Raw genomic sequence first — 20690 nt, forward strand, 5'->3', positions numbered from 1 at the left:
ACACGCGGGCCGCTGCCACTATGAGGTACATTTTTGAAAAGGGCAGAGGTGCTGCAGAACAACTGCAAACTCAATGTCTCTACGGGCCATGTGTCTCTGAACCAATTATCTCCAAAGATGGCTGCAAACCCCGAGTGAGCTGCCGCATCTGTCCAGAAAACTGGGGAATTTCCTGTGAAAGGTGGGACAAACGGGTTTATGCCATTCACGTGATCCAAAAATCGTCTCCACGTAGACAAATCTGCCCTAGCCTGACCGTCCAGAGTGACTACACTCATTGGGTAGGCTTGGTAGCAGACTGAGTAGTCTGGAAATGGAACGCCCGACCTTGAGGGATGATTTTCATGGCGAAGTCCAGAGAACCCAGGGGGGATTGGAGGTCTTTGAGACGTTGAATCTCTACAGAGGAACAACTCGACTTCTGCCGCCTTTCTCAGAACTTTGTCAATGGGGAAACTGGCCTGCACAACAATTGAGTCTAAACAAATGCCTAAAAAGGTCAGTTTGGTGGGACCTACAGTCTTGTTTGTGGCTACCGGCACCCCTAGTGCAGAAAAGATTGCTGTAGTCTTGATTTATACTTAGCGGAGTGGACGTGGGGCTTTCTATAGTCAGGAAAGCATCTTTCTATAGTCAGGAAATCATCTAAGTAATGAACTGCAACAGACCAGCATTCAAAAGGAGCCAGCTCAGCGTCTCTGCGGACAATTTGAAAGGTTTTTGGGCTATTTTTGGCCCCGTAGGTTGAGCGGTTTGCTAAATAAAGACCTTTCCAATTTGTTCTATGCAGATGCCAGTGATGGGTGTATCGGCAGCAGCTTGAAGGTGTTTAGAGTGATCCCTTTTCCCAAGCCAGGCTGCTTCTCCGGCCTTCAAGATTGCCTGAATGGCATTGTCTACCGTAGCATACTGTAAAGAAAACTCCTCGGAAGGTATTAATGAATTTAGACTTGGTATAACAGAATGAGGAGCCGACCGGTCGATTATTAAACGCTTTTTATTGTTGCATTTGCCAGGTACTATGCCCAAAGGGTTGCCAACAAGAGAAAGATGGTGTATGAAACAGACCAAGCATGAAGCCTTTCTCAACCTTATTCTGTAACAGTGTCTACTGTTGCTGGATCTAAGGTGGCTAATTGCAAATTGTTACATTCGACTGTGCCTTTTGACAGTGTTTTGGTCCATTGATTATATCCATAACAGCAGTGCAATTAACCCTATGTGAAACCCATGAGTAAGAACTGTACTAGATCCCATGAAGGGTGAGAGTTGAGAAAAAAAGCCAGCGTGTTAACCTGTACTTTGGTCAGTCATTTCTCAGGAAAGGGATGGTTTGGGCACATGGACTTGGCGTGAGCTCAGAAGCAGATGGAGCACACCTGCAGCAACCTGTAGGTGCCGAAACACCATAGAACTGCCATACCCCTGCGTACGCTGACCCTCCTCTGTAGGGCTCGAACCTGTGTGGTGTTCCACTGGACCTATGACTTAGGGACCGAAATTAAGCTAAAGTTTTTAAAAACCTCACACCTGGTTGTGCTCTTATCGGACAACTTGATGAATGGAAACCTGGCCAGAAGCTGTGAAAACGAGCCTTCTTTCCTTTTTTACCTTTTTTTGTTTCTAGCCTCTCACATGGCAGAAGAGGGAGAGCCAAGACACAAGCATGTGTCAGTCAAACTCCGTAAACAGGGGCGGGACTATGCCTGTGCCTCTCTATGCATCTTTTGGATGCACCCAGGTAGGGAGCAAGCCCGTATGGGTGCCCTTCGGTACCCAAATGAAGAAGTGGGACTGTGAAGGAAGGGGTAAGGGACAATTCTGTGCACAGAACAAGTACGAACTGTTTATCGTATATACACTCTCCCCCATTCAAGAAGAGCAGCACCCCAAGTACTGCACATGAGTGAATGGTGGTGCGATTGTGTGTTCAGGAACGCTGCGGTGTGATTGAAGTCCAACATGAGATGTTTAGTGATTGTGCTTTAACCCCCTTCAGTCTGGGCTGCCGCTGAATCCCACCAGGAGGGAAAGGAGAAGCAGGCTTTCAGCGGCTGCAGGAGTAAATCACAGGGTTCAGTTCCAGTAAATGCCGTTGCTGCTCCTGTCCAGGTTCTGAGGTTTGTCGAGGAAAGGACGCCATCTACCAGTCGCCTTATCACGATCGACAGGTTGCCAACCCCACTTTAGAGGAAAATGCTTTATTCATTTTTTTTAGTTTCTGAAGTTTTCAACCATTTAAATTGCATCCAGACCTCACCACAGACTAGACAGTTTCCAGGGGTCCTCTGACCTTTTTAAGGTAGATGCTCTAGTCACTCCCTGGAAGCAGTTCAACCTGATTTTATACATTCCCCCCCCCCCCCCCCCCATCTGCTTTGGAGGCTAGAGGGAAGAGCGAACGGTGATTCTGATTGCACTGTTTTGGCCCAGAAGGGCGTTGTATTTTGGGTATAGTCAGGCTCTTCATGGCCCCTATCAGTTCATTTGGACCTCCTATTTCAAGGTCACTTATTTCATTCTGCTTTACGGTCACTGGCATTTCCTATGACTGTTTCACCACAACCATTTAAGCGTATCTAGGACATTTTAATTTCTTTCCCTCAAGGTTCACTTCAATCAGGAGAGTGTCTGTCTGAACTTGTGACCTTATCCGGTAAGGAACCTTTTCTTGTCCTCCGCAAGAACAAAGTAGTTTGGAGACCTTGGTACTCTTTTATGCATCTTAAAGCTCTTTCACACTGAGGCGCTTTTCAAGCGCTTTTGGAGCTAAAAAAAAAAACAAATAAGCGCATGAAAAGCTCACAAAAACCTTTTTTTCTAATAAAATTCATGAATGCTTTCACACTTAGGCGGTGCGCTTGCGGGCCTTGAAAAAAATCCCGCAGGCAGCATCATTGGAGCGCTAAAAAAAAGCCCCTTTCCATTGAAATAAATGAAAAGCATCTCAATATGGTTCTTGAAGCCATTTTTGAGTCGTGTATCTTTACGCACCGCTAGCGCCTGAAAGGTGCATCAAAATCGTTCAGTGTTTTATGGGCAGTTTTCAAGTGCCTCATTGTAAAAGGGCTCTTAAGCAGATTGCACTCTACTGGCTGGATGTAGTTAAGACTGTGCAAGTGTGGCATGAGCTTGCTTTTTCAGGCTGAGGCTTTGTGTTACCAAAAGACAGGCTGCCATTTAATCCACAATTTCACAGTGGATTTGGCAGACCGTTACTGATTTCCCCCCCCCCCCTCAGTATGACCCGAGGGGGAAGATTTGCCATTTCCCAGTGAAGGCTCACTTCACCAGAAGCCTCAGTATCCAGTGAACTTTAGCATTAGATCTCAGGTTCCCAGGCTTATAAGGCTGCCATTTGGTCTTTTGCACACAAGTTTGTCATATTTTACCTTGTGGCTATTCTACAGAATTTATATAGTGCTAACAGTTTGCACAGCGCTTTACAATATAAAGGGGGACCAATTCAGCAACAATACAGCTCAATACAAGAGGTTTAGGAGGGCCCTGCTCCTGGGAGCTTACAATTTAATAGGGATGGGCTAGTGGAAAAAAAAGGTAATAACTGAGGAGTGAACTGATGGGAGAAATAAGATTTGGTTATTAGCTTAAGGCAGAATAGGCTTCCCTGAAGAGATGAGTTTTCAGTGATCGCCTAGAAGTGGACATAGTAGGGAGATAGGCAGATTGGGGTAGAGCGTTCCAGAGGATGGGAGAGGCTCTGGAGAAGTCCTGGAGATGAGCAGGGGACCAGGGAGTTAGAGAGCAGGAGGTCTTGGGAGGAGCCGAGAAGACTGTTTAGGTAAGATTTTGAGACAATATTGGTAATGTAGATCCGAGGCAAAGTTGTAAATGACTTTGGATTTGTATTTAATGTTTGGAATTTTCTTAGTTGGGCAATGGGAAGCCAGTGGAGGGATGGTGGACGAAGTCTGGCAGCAGCATTAATGATCTATTGAATCGAGAGCCTGCGAAGAGGTAGGCCAATGAGGAGGGAGTTAAAATAGTCATGGCGAGAGAACAAGGTTGCTTAGTGGTTTAAACTGGGGCACATTTTGGAGAGGTGTACGGAGGTGAAGTCTACAAGATGTGGACAGCGAGGAAAGGACAGGTCAGAGTTCAGGGTTACACCTATTGTGCTGGCATGAGGGGAGGGACTAATGGTTGTATTGTTGATCGTGATGGGGAATTTAGGGGAGGGGGAATGGGCAGGAGGCATGTGATCAGCTTGGTTTTAGAAAGACTAGAGACGAAGTGGTGTGACACTATGCTCATATGTTAAGGCCTTGGCGGATGCTTGCCATAGACGAAAGATCCTTCAGGCGGCCCTGTGGGGGGCCTTAACTGTTCTTGAAGAATAAATAAAGATAAAGCATATCTAATATATCTCGATCTCTGCACGATTCTGGATAAAATGAGAATCACGATTTCTCCATCGTTCATCGACAGACGCAGCTCCATCTTTAGACCAATGGGTTATGCTCCTCCTATCAGGAATAGGCACTAGGCAGCAAAAAAGCTTAACCACGCCTATGGGGCTGTTCCTGCAGGCATGACCACACACTATCAGGAATCCGTTTTTGCCTAGTTTTAGAAATAGGACCTAGCTCCCTGCTGGGACTTCGGTCTTAGATTTTAATAGGGAATATTACATGTTAGTTTGTATTTTTTATTTTCACAAAGTAATTCCTGAAGGACCAAGATTCAGAGGAACTACAAGCAACAGCCGGCTGTGGTTTCGCACTGGATAATCTAGATCCTTAAGGTCTCCCAGCCTGGCCAGCAAACGTGAGCAGGTTATAGTCCAGAACAGTGCCCCGATGGAAGGGATGAGCCTGCGAGTGGACAAGTCTCGCTGGGACGCGATCGACCTGGAATGCCTTGAGTTGCAGCGTACTTCCTGGCTGGCAGCACCCCCACCCTGGGTAGGAGGTGGACTGTTCGGAGTGGCGCCCACCTGGTACCGTGTTATGGTGAGTAATACTGTCCCCTCAATCCTCTGGCGGTCTCTGGGTGGACGTGGTCCCCTCCTTGGGATGATCGGACTCCCGGGTTCCCTTCCATTCCCCCAGCCCCTCAAACAGTCACGGTGGTCCTTAGGCCCCATCCTACCCCCACGCCCCCCTCCTTCCCCTCCCCGAGTTAGGTAGGAGCTGGCTTTGCCATGTGCTCCAGTAAGGGGGGATGGATGTGGTTGTTGCTGACTGGGCTGTCTGGATAGCACCGGGGAACTTTGAGCAAGTTCCTGGCCCCCTGGGGATTAGTGACTGGGGCAGGGAATGCTTTTGGGCTCCCTGAGGCAGTGATAGGTTTGAGGGGGGGAGCGGCTGTTTCTTCACCTGAGGGTCTGGGTCTCACATGGCTGGATCGGGCCCAAAATTGAGGCTGCGGCTTGCGGCTCTCCGGACTGCCTGGCATTGGAACCCGAAGTGCCTGACTGAGCTGACCGGATGCCAATGGATCACCTCACAAGGCCAGATTGGGCCTACTCGCGGCTGTCCGAGTACCATGCCCGGCTGTCCGAACTGCTGATTAAGCTGATAGGGCTGACGACAGACCCGTGATCGGATTGGGCCCCAAATTTAGGCCGCACCTTTGGTGCCCACTGGAGGCTGGCTGACCGAGCTGCTGACCAGGCGGTTTGAGCTGCTGACCAGGGTGATAGAGCAGCAGATGGGCTTCCAATCAGGGGGGTGAACATATGAACTGCCTGGTGCCCCCCTTGAATCGGGGGGCGCTGTGAGGACATTGTTGTGTGGGGGTACTTTGCGCATCTGCGTCACGGCTGGCCCCCTCTTCCCCTTTTTATAGGGGGCTATGTTCTCTATAAAAGGTTATTTATGGTCTTTAGCTGGTGTCTCCTTGTGGGACTGCTGTCGGCGACCTCCCCTGCTGGTGGTTATGCTCCCAGGGTGAGCTTTGCATATAGCGACACTAATGGGTCTGCGTTCATGCACTTCGGGTGCTCTGCAGTGAGAATGATTCCTTTTGTACTGCACATGCAAGGGCGTTGGTGGATGCATTGATCGGTGCAGAAAATTCTAACCTGGGGAGCGCCGGTTCCCTCAGGGCCCGCAGATCCCCCCCCTAACTGCGGCAAAATTGTCACGCGTCAGTGGCGTTGTTCTAAACGCAATAATAACCACACTTGGTGTGGCTAAAAAACTGGTCTGCAGATCAGGCTTCTAAAAAGGCTCTACAGATCTCACCTTTACGGGGGACCACCTATTTGGATCTTTGTTGGAATCCGCTAAGGGCAAGTCACCGCGTAATAGACGGGGCCCTTATTTTTCAGCACACAGGCGGCCCCTTCATGCCTTCGGCAAGCAGGAGCAAGGGGTGATTGTGATGGTTCCCTCTCGGGAACGCTTTCAGGGATTCTGTTCAGACCTGTTTACTGTGCCCAGAAAAGAAGGCAAAGTACGTCCAATTCTGCACCTCAAGGTGAACCAAGAAACAGAAGTTTCGAATGGAATCCATTCGAACGGTAGTGGCATCTCTACACCAAGGATACTTTTTGGCCTCTATAGATATCAAGGACGCATATCTACACATCCCTATCTACGCTGGACACCAGCATTTTCTCCGCTTTGCTGTAGGAGAGGAGCATTATCAATTTGTAGCGTTACCCTTTGGTCTCGCCTCCGCCCCCCCTCCCCCCCAGGGTCTTTACAATGGTTCTGGCTCAGGTGTTGGCATTACTGCGCCAACAGGGGATTTTGATACTGGGATACCTGGACGATCTCCTGTTGAGGGTGGACTTTCATTCAGCCCTGTTGGGCGACTTGACAATCACTGTACGGACTCTGCAAGAGTTCGGTTGGAACATCAATTTAAAAAAAATCTGCCCTGATACCTTCATTAAGACTGGATTATCTGGGCCGCACTCTGGATTCCGCTTTGGCGAGGGTCTTTCTTCCTCCGGACAAGCTGCCCAAGTTGCAGGGAGTGATCCGTTGGCTGCGGACTTGCATGCGGGCCTTGGGTCTGATGGTGTCCGGTTCCGTTTGCTCAGTTCCACACTAGACCTTTACGAAGGGAGATTCTTGTCAAATGGAACAAGGATCCAAAGTCCTAGGGCACTTTGAGTCACAACAGACTGCTCTTCTATGGTGGCTTCATTCGTTAGCACTACACCAGGGAAAGTCCTTTTTCTGTTGTATTGGGCGGTGGTAACCACGGATGCCTAGTCTGTCAGGCTGGGGAGGAGAGCTGGGGAATTTCTGCGCCCAGGGGTCCTAGACAGTAGAAGAGTCCAAAACTTTCGATAAAATATTTTGGCGCTTTATCTGAGCCACTGAACAAATCATCTGCAAGATTTTCCGGTCCGGCCGTGGCTTACATCAATCATCATGGGGGCACCAAGAGTGTCTTGGCAGCCCAGGAGGTGACCGGGATCGTGGATTGGGCAGAAAAGTTGTTTCCAGACCTCTGCTGTGTACATTCCAGTTGTGGAGAACTGGCAGGCAGATTACCTGAGTCGTCAGGTGTTGGATCTGGGGGGAGTGGTCCCTACACCCAGAGGTATTTTTTCATCTCCTGTGTGTCTAATGGGGGACACCCGACATCGACCTGTTTCTCGACTCAACAAGAAGGTTCAGAGGTTCGTAGCTAGGTCTCAGGACCCTCTGGCCGACACCAGAAGAACTGGTGGCTCCTTGGAGTCAGTATCTGCTTATTTATGCATTCCCTCCACTAAATCTTCTTCGAAGGATAGAAATGGAAGTGGTTTCCGGTCATTCTGGTGGCCCCAGACTGGCCTCGCCGGTCTTTGTACACAGAACTGATAAGGTTGGTTGCTGATGCTGCCTGGAGACTTCTCTCAGGGAAGATCTGCTCTCTCAAGGACTGATCTTCCATCCTGCTTTACAGTCGCTGGCTTTAACGGCGTGGCTGTTAAAAGCCAGGTATTGAAGGATAAAGGTCTTTCTGATTCAGTTATTCCTACACTACTGAAGGCCAGGAAGATCTATCACCGTACGTGAAAATTCATACATTTCATGGTTTGACTCATTGAAGGTGCACTCTCGCTTGTGCTGGGTGGCTAGTGTTTTGACTTTTCTTCAAAAAGTGAACAGCGGTTGGCTTTGGTCACTATCAAAGGCCAAGTGTCGGCTCTGGCTGTGTTTTTCCAATGCCCTTTAGCTACGCATGCCCTAATTCACACTTTTATTCAGGGGGTTCCCCATATGGCTCCCCTGAGGCGATTCCCCGCTACCTCAGTGGAATCTGAATTTGGTTTTATCTGTTCTTCAACAAACCTCCCTTTGAGAACATTAGGGAGATGCTTCTGCTTGCCTTGTCTCAGAAGGTTGCCTTTTTGGTGGCTATTCTGCCCGCAGATTATCTGAATTGGCGGCGGCGTCCTGCCGCTCACCTTATCTGGTAGTCCACAGACCTATTGATACACTCCGACCAGTTTCTTCCTAAGGTGGTTTCTGCTTTTCATCTGAATGAAGACATTGTGTTGCCTTCACTCTGGCCCAAGCATCCCAAAGAATTTGCCTTGCATTCTTTGGATGTGGTTTGGGCAATCAGGGTTTACCTGGTGGCCACTGAGTCTTTTAGAAAATCAGACGCTCTTTTGGTCCTTCCCGAAGGACCTCGTTAAGCATTGGCTGTGTCTGGTGTGACCATACCCAGATGAATAAGGTAGATGGTAGGCTTATTCACTGAAGGGTCTGGTTCCTCATTTCCCAGTTCAGGTTCATTCTACTAGAGCGCTGAGTGCCTCTTGGGCTTTTTACCATCAGGCGCCAGTTCTGCATGTTTGCAAGGTGGCAGCTTGGTCGTCTGTGCATACGTTCACAAAATTCTAGATGTGTTGACCTCTTCGGATGCTTCCTTTGGTCATAAGGTTTTGCAGGCTGCTGTTTTAAAGAGAATCTTTTTTTTTGTTTCTCTTTGAGGGTGTATGTTTTTTCCTAGGTGAGCTCCAGTTGTTCCTGGTTGAGCTCCATGTTACCTGGTTGGCTAGGTTGGGGAATTGCGTCTTCTTGCGTTGTCTTCCCACCCCTCATGATTATACTGCTTTGCAACATCCCATTGGTCTAAAGATGATGGAGCTGCGTCTGTCCATGAACGGTAGAGAACTGGATTTTTGTAAGAACGTGAGTGAGAGCTGCTGCAGTTTTTTGCCAGAAATCTATCCATCCGGGGACAATGAGTGACCTTGATAAAGGCAGGGTCCAGGAGATGACAATGCCATAATACTTCAGGTTTTTTGTAGATGGTTTTCCCAGTGGCCGCCTGTTGAGTAGAAACTTGCGTCGGGAGGGAGGAGTAGCCGCATTGTCACTCTGCACGGTCTGCGCTGCAGGCGGCCGTGCACATATATGTAACAAGCTGGATTTTTCTAATCTTTTATGTAAGTGGAACCTTTTATCTTCAATAAACAGTTTTTAAGGGTAATACACTATCTAGCTTTCATTTCATCCACATGTAAATCGTTACATCTGATTGGATCATTCGTTTGAAAGGACCCTTATATGTGGACACCTGGGGTTGAATGCAGCACCGCATATTGCATAGTGTGAAGCCGATCAAGTCTAGAGATCACTGTTGTCACAAGATTTAATTGAATAAGGACTTCTTAACTCGTAACAGAACCTTTTTTTGCATGTTTCCTGAAAAATTGTTAATTCAGACACTTCTTAACCACCTCAATACTGGGCACTTAAACCCCCTTCCTTCCCAGACCAATTTTCATCTTTCGGTGCTCTCGCACTTTGAATCACAATTACTCAGTCATGCTACACTGTACCCAAATGAAATTTTTATAATTTTGTTCCCACAAATAGAGCTTTCTTTTGGTGGTATTTATTCACCACTGGATTTTGTATTTTTTGTGATATAAGCGAAAAAATAGCGAAAAAAAAAAAAAAAATTATATTTTCTATTGTCTGTTTTAAAAGAAATCCAATAAAATCACATTTTGTCATAAATTTAGGCCAGAATGTAGTCTGCTACATGTCTTTGGTAAAAAAAAAAAAATCCTGGTAAGTGTATGAAAATAGGTTTTTGTGAAAGTTTTATAGAGCCCACAAGCTAGGCTACGTATCATTGAAAATTTAACAGTCCTGATGTACTGACTACCTATCTCATTTCTTCAGGCCCTAAAATGTCAGAGTACAAATACCCCCCAAATTACCCCTGTTTGTAAAGAGGGCAGTCCAAGGTATTTAGTAAGGGGCATAGTGAGTTTTTTGAAGTTGCAATTTTTTGGCCACAATAGTTTTGGTAATGATTTTTTTTTTTCACAAAATTGTTATATTAACAAGGTATCTCTCACACATGGCATACATAAACTTACAAATACACCCCAAAATATATTCTGCTACTCCTCCTGAGTATGGCGATACCACATGTGTGAGACTTTTCCACAGCCTGGCCACATACAGAGGCCCAAAATCCAAGTAGCACCGTCAGGCGCTCTAAAGGCATAAATTACACATTTCATTTCCTGAGTACCTCTCATAATTCTGAAGGCCATGGAGCACCAGGACAATGGAATTACCCACAAAATGACCCCATTTTGAAAATAAAACACCCCAATGTTTGTTCTGAGGCATAATGAGTCTTTTGAGCATGTCGTTTTTTTCCACAATTTTTTGGAAAATGTGGAAAGAAAATGAAAACCTATTTTTATACACAAAGTTGTCAATTTATAAAATATATCTCACACATAGCATGTACATACCAAGAAAGACACCCTAAAATACATTCTGCTACTTCTCCTGAGTATGGCAATACCACATGTGTGAGACTTTTCCACAGTCTGGCCACATACAGAGGCCCAACATCCAAGTAGCCCCTACAGGCTTCTAACACATAGCATGTACATATCAAGAATTGCACCCCAAAATACATTCTGCTGAGCATAGGGTAAAAAAAAATGATTACCTGTGGTTTTAGCAGGCACGAATACTGTCCCAGCACAGGAAAAGCATTGGTCCAGGCAGCCAATGGAGATGTTCAGGAATTTTCCAGGCAGCAGGCAGGGATATGCTCAAGTATTGGTCCTGGCAGTAGTTCAGGTGGCAGGCAGAGGCGTGGCCAGTTCAGGTGGCAGGCAGAGGCGTGGCCAGTTCAGGTGGCAGGCAGAGGCGTGGCCAGTTCAGGTGGCAGCAGGCAGCACTATAAGGCTGGGGGGCCTTGGTCAGGTAAGACCTGAGGACAGGGGTAGAGGCTTCTCCCACCCAAATCTCTTTGACGCCTCCGAGATCCAGACCCTAATCTGAGAAAACAAAAACCTGGAGAAAAAAAGTTTTCTCCACTCAAATTCTATTCTGGAGCCCCTCACCTGTGTGAGACCCCTGTGTTGAATAGTACAGTGGCAGAGCAAATAATCAGTTCCAGGAGGCAGGCAAAAAGCATGGTCCTTCAACAGGCCGAGATCAATTCACGTGTAAGGCAGAGGCATAGACGATAAACAGTCCGGGTCATACACAGAAATGGCAGAAACTGGAAAAATATCTTCACATCATAGTCGATAAACAGTCCGGGTCATACACAGAAATAGCAGATAGTGGAAAATGTCTTTACTATATTAATAGTGTACTGAAGTGTGATAAACACGATAGCACCCTACAATACAAAGGCCTGGCTGGGAGGGACATTGGGGACAGCAGTATCTGGTGTCGTGGCGAATTCCTCTACTTGAACATACACAACATTTTTTGGGGGGTTTGTGGCCTGTGTGGGTACGAGGGAGGATATCCGGGAAGTGCCTTTCATGAAGTCTGGCTAATGCATCAGAGCGAATTTGTTTGGGGGGATGGCCATGGGGATAGAGAAGGGCCATGATAACGTCCTCTTGAAATCTTAAATAGGTTAGGGATCCTTGGGTACACTTGGAAAAAATTACATAGGAATTGAACAGGGCTATCTGAATTATATAAATGGTGACTTTTTTATACCAGAACAGTGATCTCCTGGTGGCCAAGTAGGGCTACATCAGCTGGTCGCTCATATCCACCCCCCCATGAATAGGTTATATTCATGAATGCTTTTTGGCTTCTGGATGGGACTTCGTCTTGTCTAAAGTTCCACCAGGGTGTCGTCGTGTATTGTGGAAAGGATGTAGACGTCCCTTTTATCTCTCCACTTCAGAGCTAGTACCTCTTCATTGCACATACTGGCTTTTTCCCCCCGATCTAATTTTTGGCTAATCAATCTCTGTGGGAAGCCCTTGGGGTTGGACCGTGCTGTCCCGCAGGCCTCAGTCTTTTTTAGGTAGAGATGGCGGAAAAGTGGTAGACTTGTGTAGAAATTGTCTACATATAGGTGGTAACCCTTCCCAAACAGTGGTTCTATCAGCTGCCAGACGATTTTGCAACTTGTCCCCATATACAGTTGTATTCAAAATTATTCAACCCCCCCCCAATGCTGTAAAGGGTTTTAGGGAATTTAGTGTACATTTGTAATTGTATTCAGAATGAAATCCTACAAGGACTTCTTAAAGAACCATATGCAACTAATATGACATCAATTGGTTTTGTAATACAGTAGTAAATGTTTCTTTTGTGATTTCTTCATTGACACAATTATTCAACCCCTTAAATACTACCACTCTGAAGAACAGAGGTTCATTGAAGTGTTTTCAATCAGGTATTGAAAACACCTCTGGATGTCAGGGAGCAGCAATAAAGCTTAATAAGCACCAATTAGGCAGCTTTAAAAGTACTGTGATACTCAGCTCCTTCTAGACATTTACTGGTGTGGTTACAAACATGGTGAAGTCAAGAGAATGGTCCAGGAAGACAAGAGAAGAGGTGATTACTCTTCACAGGAAGGGCAATGGCTATAAGAAGATTGCAAAGATGTTAAACATACCAAGAGACACCATAGGAAGCATCATTCACAAATTCAAGGCAAAGGGCACTGTTGAAATGCTACCTGGTGGTGGCAGAAAGAAGATGCTGACTTCGAATGCTGTGCGCTACGTGAAGCGTAGAGTGGAGAAAAGTCCCCGTGTGACTGCTGAGGAACTGAGAAAAGATTTGTCAGATATGGGTACTGAAGTTTCTGCTCAGACAATACGGCGCACACTGCGTAATGAAGGCCTCCATGCCAGAACTCCCGGGCGCACCCTCTTGCTGTCTCCAAAGAATAAGAAGAGTCTACTGCAGTATGCCAAAAGTCATGTGGACAAACCACAGAAGTTTTGGGATAGTGTTCTGTGGACTGATGAAACAAAATTAGAACTGTTTGGGCCCATGGATCAACGCTATGTTTGGAGGAGGAAGAACAAGGCCTATGAAGAAAAGAACACCTTGCCTACTGTGAAGCATGGCGAAGGGTCAATCATGCTTTGGGGCTGTTTTGCTTCTGCAGGTACAGGTAAGCTTCAGCGTGTGCAAGGTACCATGAATTCTCTTCAGTACCAGGAGATATTGGATGACAGTCCGTCACAAACCTGAGGCTTGGGAGACGTTGGACCTTTCAACAGGACAATGATCCCAAGCATACCTCCAAGTCCACTAGAGCATGGTGGGACTTAAAGAAAGCAGTTGCCGTGCACAAGCCTAAGAATGTGACTGAACTGGAGGCTTTTGCCCATGATGAATGGGTGAAGATACCCGTAGATCGCTGCAAGACACTTGTCAAGCTATGCTTCACGTTTAAAAGCTGTTCTAGCTGTCACTTGGGGGTTGAATAAAACTGATAATGATGTGAGCACAGAAAAGAAATTTGTGGTTATTTCATTATAAATGTTGTTATATTTGTCTGACCTACACGTGCCCCTTTGATTTAATTGTAAGCAGGATGACTGATCAAAATCAATGTCAAACTGGCCAAAACAATTAATTTCAGTGGGAGTTGAATAATTTTGAATAGAACTGTAGGTAGGGCACCCAGGGGGGTTTAGCTGACTGTCCTTTCCCTCAAAAATTTTGAAATAGAATATGTAGCCCGTGGCCCTGTCGCATACCTTGTAAAATTTTACCCCATATTTGGCCCGTTTACTTGGGAGGTATTGTTTTATTCCAAGCCTTCCGTTGAAGTGGACTAGGGATTCATCCACAAATATTTTTATCAGGGGTAAACATTTGCTTGAAGCTGGAGCAAAAAAAATTGATTAGGGGCCGAATTTCGAATAATTTATCGTAATTTGGATGATTTCAGGGGAGGCACTTGGGCATTGTCGTTTGAAATGTAAAAATCGCATTATCATTTCGTAACGGGTTCTGGGCATCAGAGGAGTAGACTGGCATATGATGGCAAGGTAGGGTAGACCAGTAGGAATGGAGTTCATTTTTTTTTGTCAGACCCATGTTGAGGGTCAGTCCAAGGAAAAGTTTAAATTCTTCCACGGTGAGGGGTTTCAAAACAAAAGGGCTGGCATAGGATGAATCAGGATTGCTGGCAATATGTTGGCTGGCGTACAGATTACACTGCTCCAAGATGTAGTTCAGCAGACCATCCGTGAAAACAAATGAAAATAATAAAGTGGGGTTACATTATCCGATTGGATTTGAGGGCCTGGCTGTGCTGTAAAAGGGGGAATTACAAGTTCTGCTGAAGTATCGGGCAGCCATGTAGGATATAACAGAACATCCGGAAGGCTAGTATGGGCCCTGCCTCGTTGTGGGTGGGACGCCCCGTTACCAGTAGCTGGCCTGTCATGTAGGCATGATGCCCTGCTTGCGCTTGCCACTGCACTAGGACTTGCAGAACTGCTGGTGGATGCCTGCGTATATTCGTGGACGTGGAGTGCTGCACTGCTGGTGGATGCCTCAGGAGTTGTTGCGCTGCTGGTGGATGCCTCAGGATGTGTTGCCCTGTTGGTGGAAGCCTGCGCCTGCTCAAATCTCCTGAGCCTCTTTGTTAGGATTCTGTCATCCTCCGTTTCCATTTCTGAGCCACTGCTTTCTATTGGCTCATACTTGCTATTTGAGTCTGACAGAGAGTTCCCCGCTACTCTCATCCGACATACTCTGGAGAATATGGACCACCTCCTCGCCGCTATAAAATTTTTTCGCCATGTGGACAGATGTGCACAGATAATTTCTGGGACAGATGTGTGACAGATGTTGAACTGAGATGCGACAGATGTTCACTGGGACAGGTGCGTCAGATCAGACAGGTGAGGATGTGCACGGGATGATCCACGGACAGATGTGCGCGGGATGATCCACGGACAGATGTGCTCCTGATTTTTAGATCGGTATTTGGGGACACTAACAGGGTGATCAGTGTGTAATTGGCAATAAAAAAAAATGCTTCAAACTCACTGATCCCTTGGCTGCAGCACAGATTCTCTTCTTCTCCTCACTGACAGGATCTGTGTGAGGAAAAGAAAAGATCAAAGCCGTTGCAACGGCTGTGTTTACATTACATGACAGCTGTGATTGGACACAGCTGTCATGTGATCAGGAGGGCCAATCACAGGGCCCTCCTGCCGAATTTTGTTGCTGTGTGTCCGAGGGACACTGGTGGCACATCGAGATCGCGATCTCTCTCCTGAAGGACGTTCTGGAACGTCCGATCAGGACGAGACTCCCACCTGGCCGTATATGTGCAGTGGCTGGGTGGGAGGTGGTTAATATTAATATATGCACTGGTGCACAAGTACTTTAGCACTCAGCATTTTTTTTTTTTGCACAAACTCTGAACACTGATGCAATGCCATATTTATTTTTATTTCACTGTAATTAAATGTTCTTGCATTCCCTACTGTTTTTTTTTTTAAATTATATTTTAAGTTGTGAACTTTTATTTAGGGCGCACTAGCACATATACAGAATAGTTAAATGTTGACTAAGTAGTTTAAATTTCAAATTTTATTTTTCAGCTATTTCAAGTTCCACTAGAAAAGGAGGGCCAAGTAGGTGGGCCTATTCTTGCCCAAGAAGAAATAAAGACTATTTTTGGCAGTATACCAGATATTCTTGATGTTCACAAAAATATAAAGGTAACTTGTTCTGGTTCTGTAAAGTTGAAGGCAAACATTCATCTTTTGGATTGTCTGTAATACTGATGATAGAAAATATTGCAATAAGTGTTTGTAAACTATGATCTCATATTTGCTATCTTTTTGTTAAATATATAATTGATGTATGTTCAATTAAGTGCAAAAATACCTGTTAAAGTGGTTCTAAAGGCTGAAGGTTTTTTTTCTTTTTACCCGAACCCTTTTCCCCGTATATACAGCCTCACTGGACTGGACTTTTTTCCATTGGACTGCATATATATCTTTGAGTGCACCGCACAGAGCATTGCCAGTACAGAAACCGGGGGCTCATCTGGGATCCCCAGGTCCTGTACTAATCGGTCACTGTGAAGCCCGTCCCTGTTTTCTTTCAATGGAGGGGAGAGATGCAGTGTCTGTCTGTGTGTCTGTCTGTGTGTCTGTCTGTGTGTCTGTCTGTGTGTCTGTCTGTGTGTCTGTCTGTGTCTGTCTGTCTGTGTGTCTGTCTGTCTGTGTGTCTGTCTGTGTCTGTCTGTCTGTGTGTCTGTCTGTCTGTGTGTCTGTCTGTCTGTGTGTCTGTCTGTCTGTGTGTCTGTCTGTCTGTGTGTCTGTCTGTCTGTGTGTCTGTCTGTCTGTGTGTCTGTCTGTCTGTGTGTCTGTCTGTCTGTCTGTGTGTCTGTCTGTCTGTCTGTGTGTCTGTCTGTCTGTCTGTGTGTCTGTCTGTCTGTCTGTGTGTCTGTCTGTCTGTCTGTGTGTCTGTCTGTCTGTCTGTGTGTCTGTCTGTCTGTCTGTGTGTCTGTCTGTCTGTCTGTCTGTGTGTCTGTCTGTGTGTCTGTCTGTCTGTCTGTCTGTCTGTGTGTCTGTCTGTGTGTCTGTCTGTCTGTGTGTCTGTCTGTCTGTGTGTCTGTCTGTCTGTGTGTCTGTCTGTCTGTGTGTCTGTGTGTCTGTGTGTCTGTGTGTCTGTCTGTGTGTCTGTCTGTCTGTCTGTGTGTGTCTGTCTGTCTGTCTGTCTGTGTGTCTGTGTGTCTGTGTGTCTGTCTGTGTGTCTGTCTGTCTGTCTGTCTGTGTCTGTCTGTCTGTGTGTCTGTCTGTGTGTCTGTCTGTGTGTCTGTGTGTCTGTCTGTGTGTCTGTCTGTGTGTCTGTGTGTCTGTGTGTCTGTCTGTGTGTCTGTCTGTGTGTCTGTCTGTGTGTCTGTCTGTGTGTCTGTCTGTCTGTGTGTCTGTCTGTGTGTCTGTCTGTCTGTGTGTCTGTCTGTCTGTGTGTCTGTCTGTGTGTCTGTCTGTGTGTCTGTCTGTGTGTCTGTCTGTGTGTCTGTCTGTGTGTCTGTCTGTCCTCTCAATTAAAGAGGAAGTAAAGCCAGTGATTTTTTTTTTTGTTACCTGAAAAGTAAAGGCATAATGTGCTAGTATGTGATGTTGTGACCACTCCAAATGAAGCCCTTGTCGTCCCCGCTAGAGGCAGCATCCATCTTTACCTGTCTTCATTCCGGCTGTGCTACTGGCCGGAGCCGCGTGACATTACTCTTGCGCATGCGTAGGGGGGGCGGTCACAGCAAAGGGCCCCCGAAGAAGGGGCACGGGCGGTCATTCCTTCAGAGCACATGCGCCCATGACATCATCGGTACACTATACAGTAAATATCTCCTAAATGGTGCACGTTTAGGAGATATTTATAGTACCTATAGGTAAGCCTTATTATAGGTTTACTTGTAGGTATAAGTTGGAGAGGGGGGTTTTACAACATCTTTAAGAGCACTAATGTAGGATAGGGTGGAAGGGGAAAAAAAACTGTTGATGGGGGGAATCTCTCCTATGAAGCTATTGTGTTTGTTGGATGGGGGTCTTTCTGGCCAGCAAAACACAATGATCACTGCTGGCAGCTTTAGCAAAAGCCAAAGGCTGGTTGTTCTAGAGTTGACTAATAAATCAACTTCAGTACAACCAGCCTGCCCATAGATGGATTGAATCTTGCCCGGTCCTCGCTGAACTGATAGAGGTTCGATCCATCTATGGCCATTGACTCCTGTCTGGCACAGCCAGTGAGTAGGGGTGGGGCTAGGCTGAGCTGTGTGTGTCAATAGAAATGGAGTGCAGCTTGGGAGCGAGCCCGCAGGCAGGGGACCCCAGAAGAGGAGGATCAGGGCTGCTGTAGGCAAAACCATTGCACAGAGCAGATGAGTTTATTTTGAATAAATTCAAACTTTTGTAATCACTTTTTCTCTTACGTCCTCCGACAGTCGCCGCCTCTTCATATTCGTCACATATGGGGGTATTAGACTTTGCTCCGAAGGAGTAGCTAGGCAACAGAATATGTTAACAATAAAGCTTTTAACATATCCCACCCTCAAGGGGTGGTCCCCTCAGTCAATACCCTCCTACTTCCTGCAACCATATCCCAGTTTTAATGTCTAGCTTGTCAGGAGTGGCTGGCTTTTTCTGTGCTGGGGCTTTCTGCCCCAGACTCTTTCTTCTTTTTAAAATTTTGTTTGAGTTTTCTCTCTACCTTTACTTAGCTGTTATTTTTGTCAGCATTAGTTAGTTCTTCGGACGAAGAGGATCATGCAGACTGGGTCTCGGGCTGATCCCCCTGATCGCAGGTCGTGGGTCAGTGGCTTCCCAGTCTGCCATCGAGCGTTCAGCCAGGTAACGCTCCTGGCACAGTGAACGACCCATCCCTGTTCGGTGCAGGGATGATTGGTGAGGTGGCTACCTCACTGGACGCTGTGCGGTTTCTTAACCCCCATTTTGTGCGTCTTGAATGCGACTCTCCCTGCCTCATGTGCAGCGGCTTGTTCGCCTGTGCGGGTTCCCCACGCCATGTGAGGTAAGTGTATTTATGTGGGGACCTGTCTGTCTGGGGGGGTGTCAGTCTGGGACTGTGTAACCTGCCTTTAATCACACTGCTTGTCTCCCTTTCTCTCGGCTGCATGCTGTGGGCTGCAAGGGGGGGGGGGGGGATGTGTGACACTGTCTGTGTCAGGCTGATCAGTGTGTGAAGCTGTGTGCTGTGGGGCATGTTTTTTGGCATGTTTGGGCACTGTACAGCGATCGCTGCGGCGATCTGACATGTATTCTGATACTGGAATGTAATGTGTGTTTTTTACTACACTGTGGAGCGGCGGTTTCGGCGCCAAACGGCGCCATTTTGCCTGCTCCGGCCACATATTTTACATGCATGGCGGCCATTTTCTTGTAGCCTCCATAGGCTTACATAGAGCGCCCTGGCAGCATCACTTCCTCTTTCCTGGAACACCGATCGAGGCAGCAGCAGCGGCGAGGGTCTCCTCAGGTTTTACCCTTCTGTTCTTGCTATCCATTGCCTGTGTTCAGTTTGCATATTCCCTGTGGGGGTCTTATTGTGCTGAGTGTGGTGCGGTGGGCTGCGCTTGCCGCGCTTGCTTAAAAGGGGCAGTTAACCCGTTGTTGTCTGGCATTACAGGGGCAATGGACTCTCAGGAGGGAAAATTTCCTACAGCCTTGGTGGAAAGCCAGGGGACCGCTGTCTCCCCCCCAGGGGGGGATTTGGCCACTATTGTGGCTGGCCTTGCTGCTCAGGTGCAGATGCTGGTGGCTGCTCAATCTACTAAAAGGCCCAGAGTTGCTCTTTCCTCTGATTCTGAGGGTGAGGGTGATAGGGCTGTTATGGCAGGGGCCTCCTTATCGGGGTCCCGCTCCTCTCTTGATCTAATAGGGTCTGAGGTGGAGGCTGATGTTGAGGGGGTTGATAATTCTCCCCCTGGCTCGCCTGAAGAGCTTGCAATCATGGATGAGTTGATTGCTTCCATAAAGCAAACGCTGCGTTTGCAAGATGAGGTGTGTCCCCCCGCCGCCTTGGCGGCTTATGGGACGCAGAGAAAACGCAGGACGCCGCAGGTTTTTCCCTGCAATGATGATTTTCAGCGCGCTGTTAAGGAACAATGGCGCAATCTACGCAAACCTTTTGCTGTACGAAGTAGATTCAAGCTGCGTTATCCTTTTTCACCTTCCACTGATGAAAGGTGGTGTGTGCCACCCCCAGTGGATCACGCAATTGCGGTTTTAAACAAAGCCACTGCGATTCCTGCAGAGGATTCCCCGGTGTTCCGTGACGCCACGGATAGGAGACTGGAGTCTCTTACCCGTCATACTTATTCTGTTACGGGTTCTATGCTTAAGGCTCTGTTTGCTTCTCTCATGGCGGCCCAGGCGATCGCAAGTTGGACGCAGATGCTTAGGCGCGTCCTAGTGGCCGATTCGGCCTCACCGGCGACCCTGGATATGCTGGATCAAATCCACCAGGGTGTCGTGTATCTTTGTGATGCGGACCTGGTCCTGGTTCCGTTGGCTGCACGTGTGTACAGTGTGGCGGTGTTGTCTCGCCGCCTGATTTGGTTAAAATGTTGGTCGGTGGACCAGTCTTCACGTAAGACCTTAGCCAATCTACCTTATGATGGGTCTCGCCTTTTTGGGGAGTCCCTGGATGTGTTGATTAAGGGGATCACCGGGGGTAAGAGCACTCTCTTGCCCCATTTCCCCAAAGCTAAGGGGGCTTCTGGGAAGAAGCATGCTAATTTTCGGCCCCCTCAGGGGTCCTTTCGTGCCTTTCGGCCGCACTACAAGGGCAAGCCGTTCAAAGGTCAAGGCTCTCAGAAGAAGCCCTGGTCTGGTAAACAGAAGTCCGGCCAATCCGGATCTGCAGCCCATAACAGTGCGGCCTGAAGGGGCGCCCTCACCCAGTTTTGGGGTGGGGGGACGCTTGCTCGGTTTTCTTCAGCCCTGGTTGGCCCGTGTGCGGGAC

General features: G+C 47.3%; 1 protein-coding gene across 2 annotated transcripts in view; it reads left to right on the forward strand.

Moving 5' to 3' along the window:
- Nucleotides 1-20690, forward strand: part of ECT2 (epithelial cell transforming 2) — a 181031-nt gene that overhangs the window by 74399 nt on the left and 85942 nt on the right. For both annotated transcript variants that reach the window (XM_082252570.1, XM_082252571.1), the window contains one exon: nucleotides 15797-15916. In XM_082252570.1, coding sequence (XP_082108696.1) covers nucleotides 15797-15916 — 120 coding nt within the window. The remainder of the gene's footprint in view (nucleotides 1-15796; nucleotides 15917-20690) is intronic.

Source organism: Pelophylax lessonae (genome assembly GCF_965119305.1).
Source record: "Pelophylax lessonae genome assembly, chromosome: 3".
Taxonomy (NCBI): domain Eukaryota; kingdom Metazoa; phylum Chordata; class Amphibia; order Anura; family Ranidae; genus Pelophylax; species Pelophylax lessonae.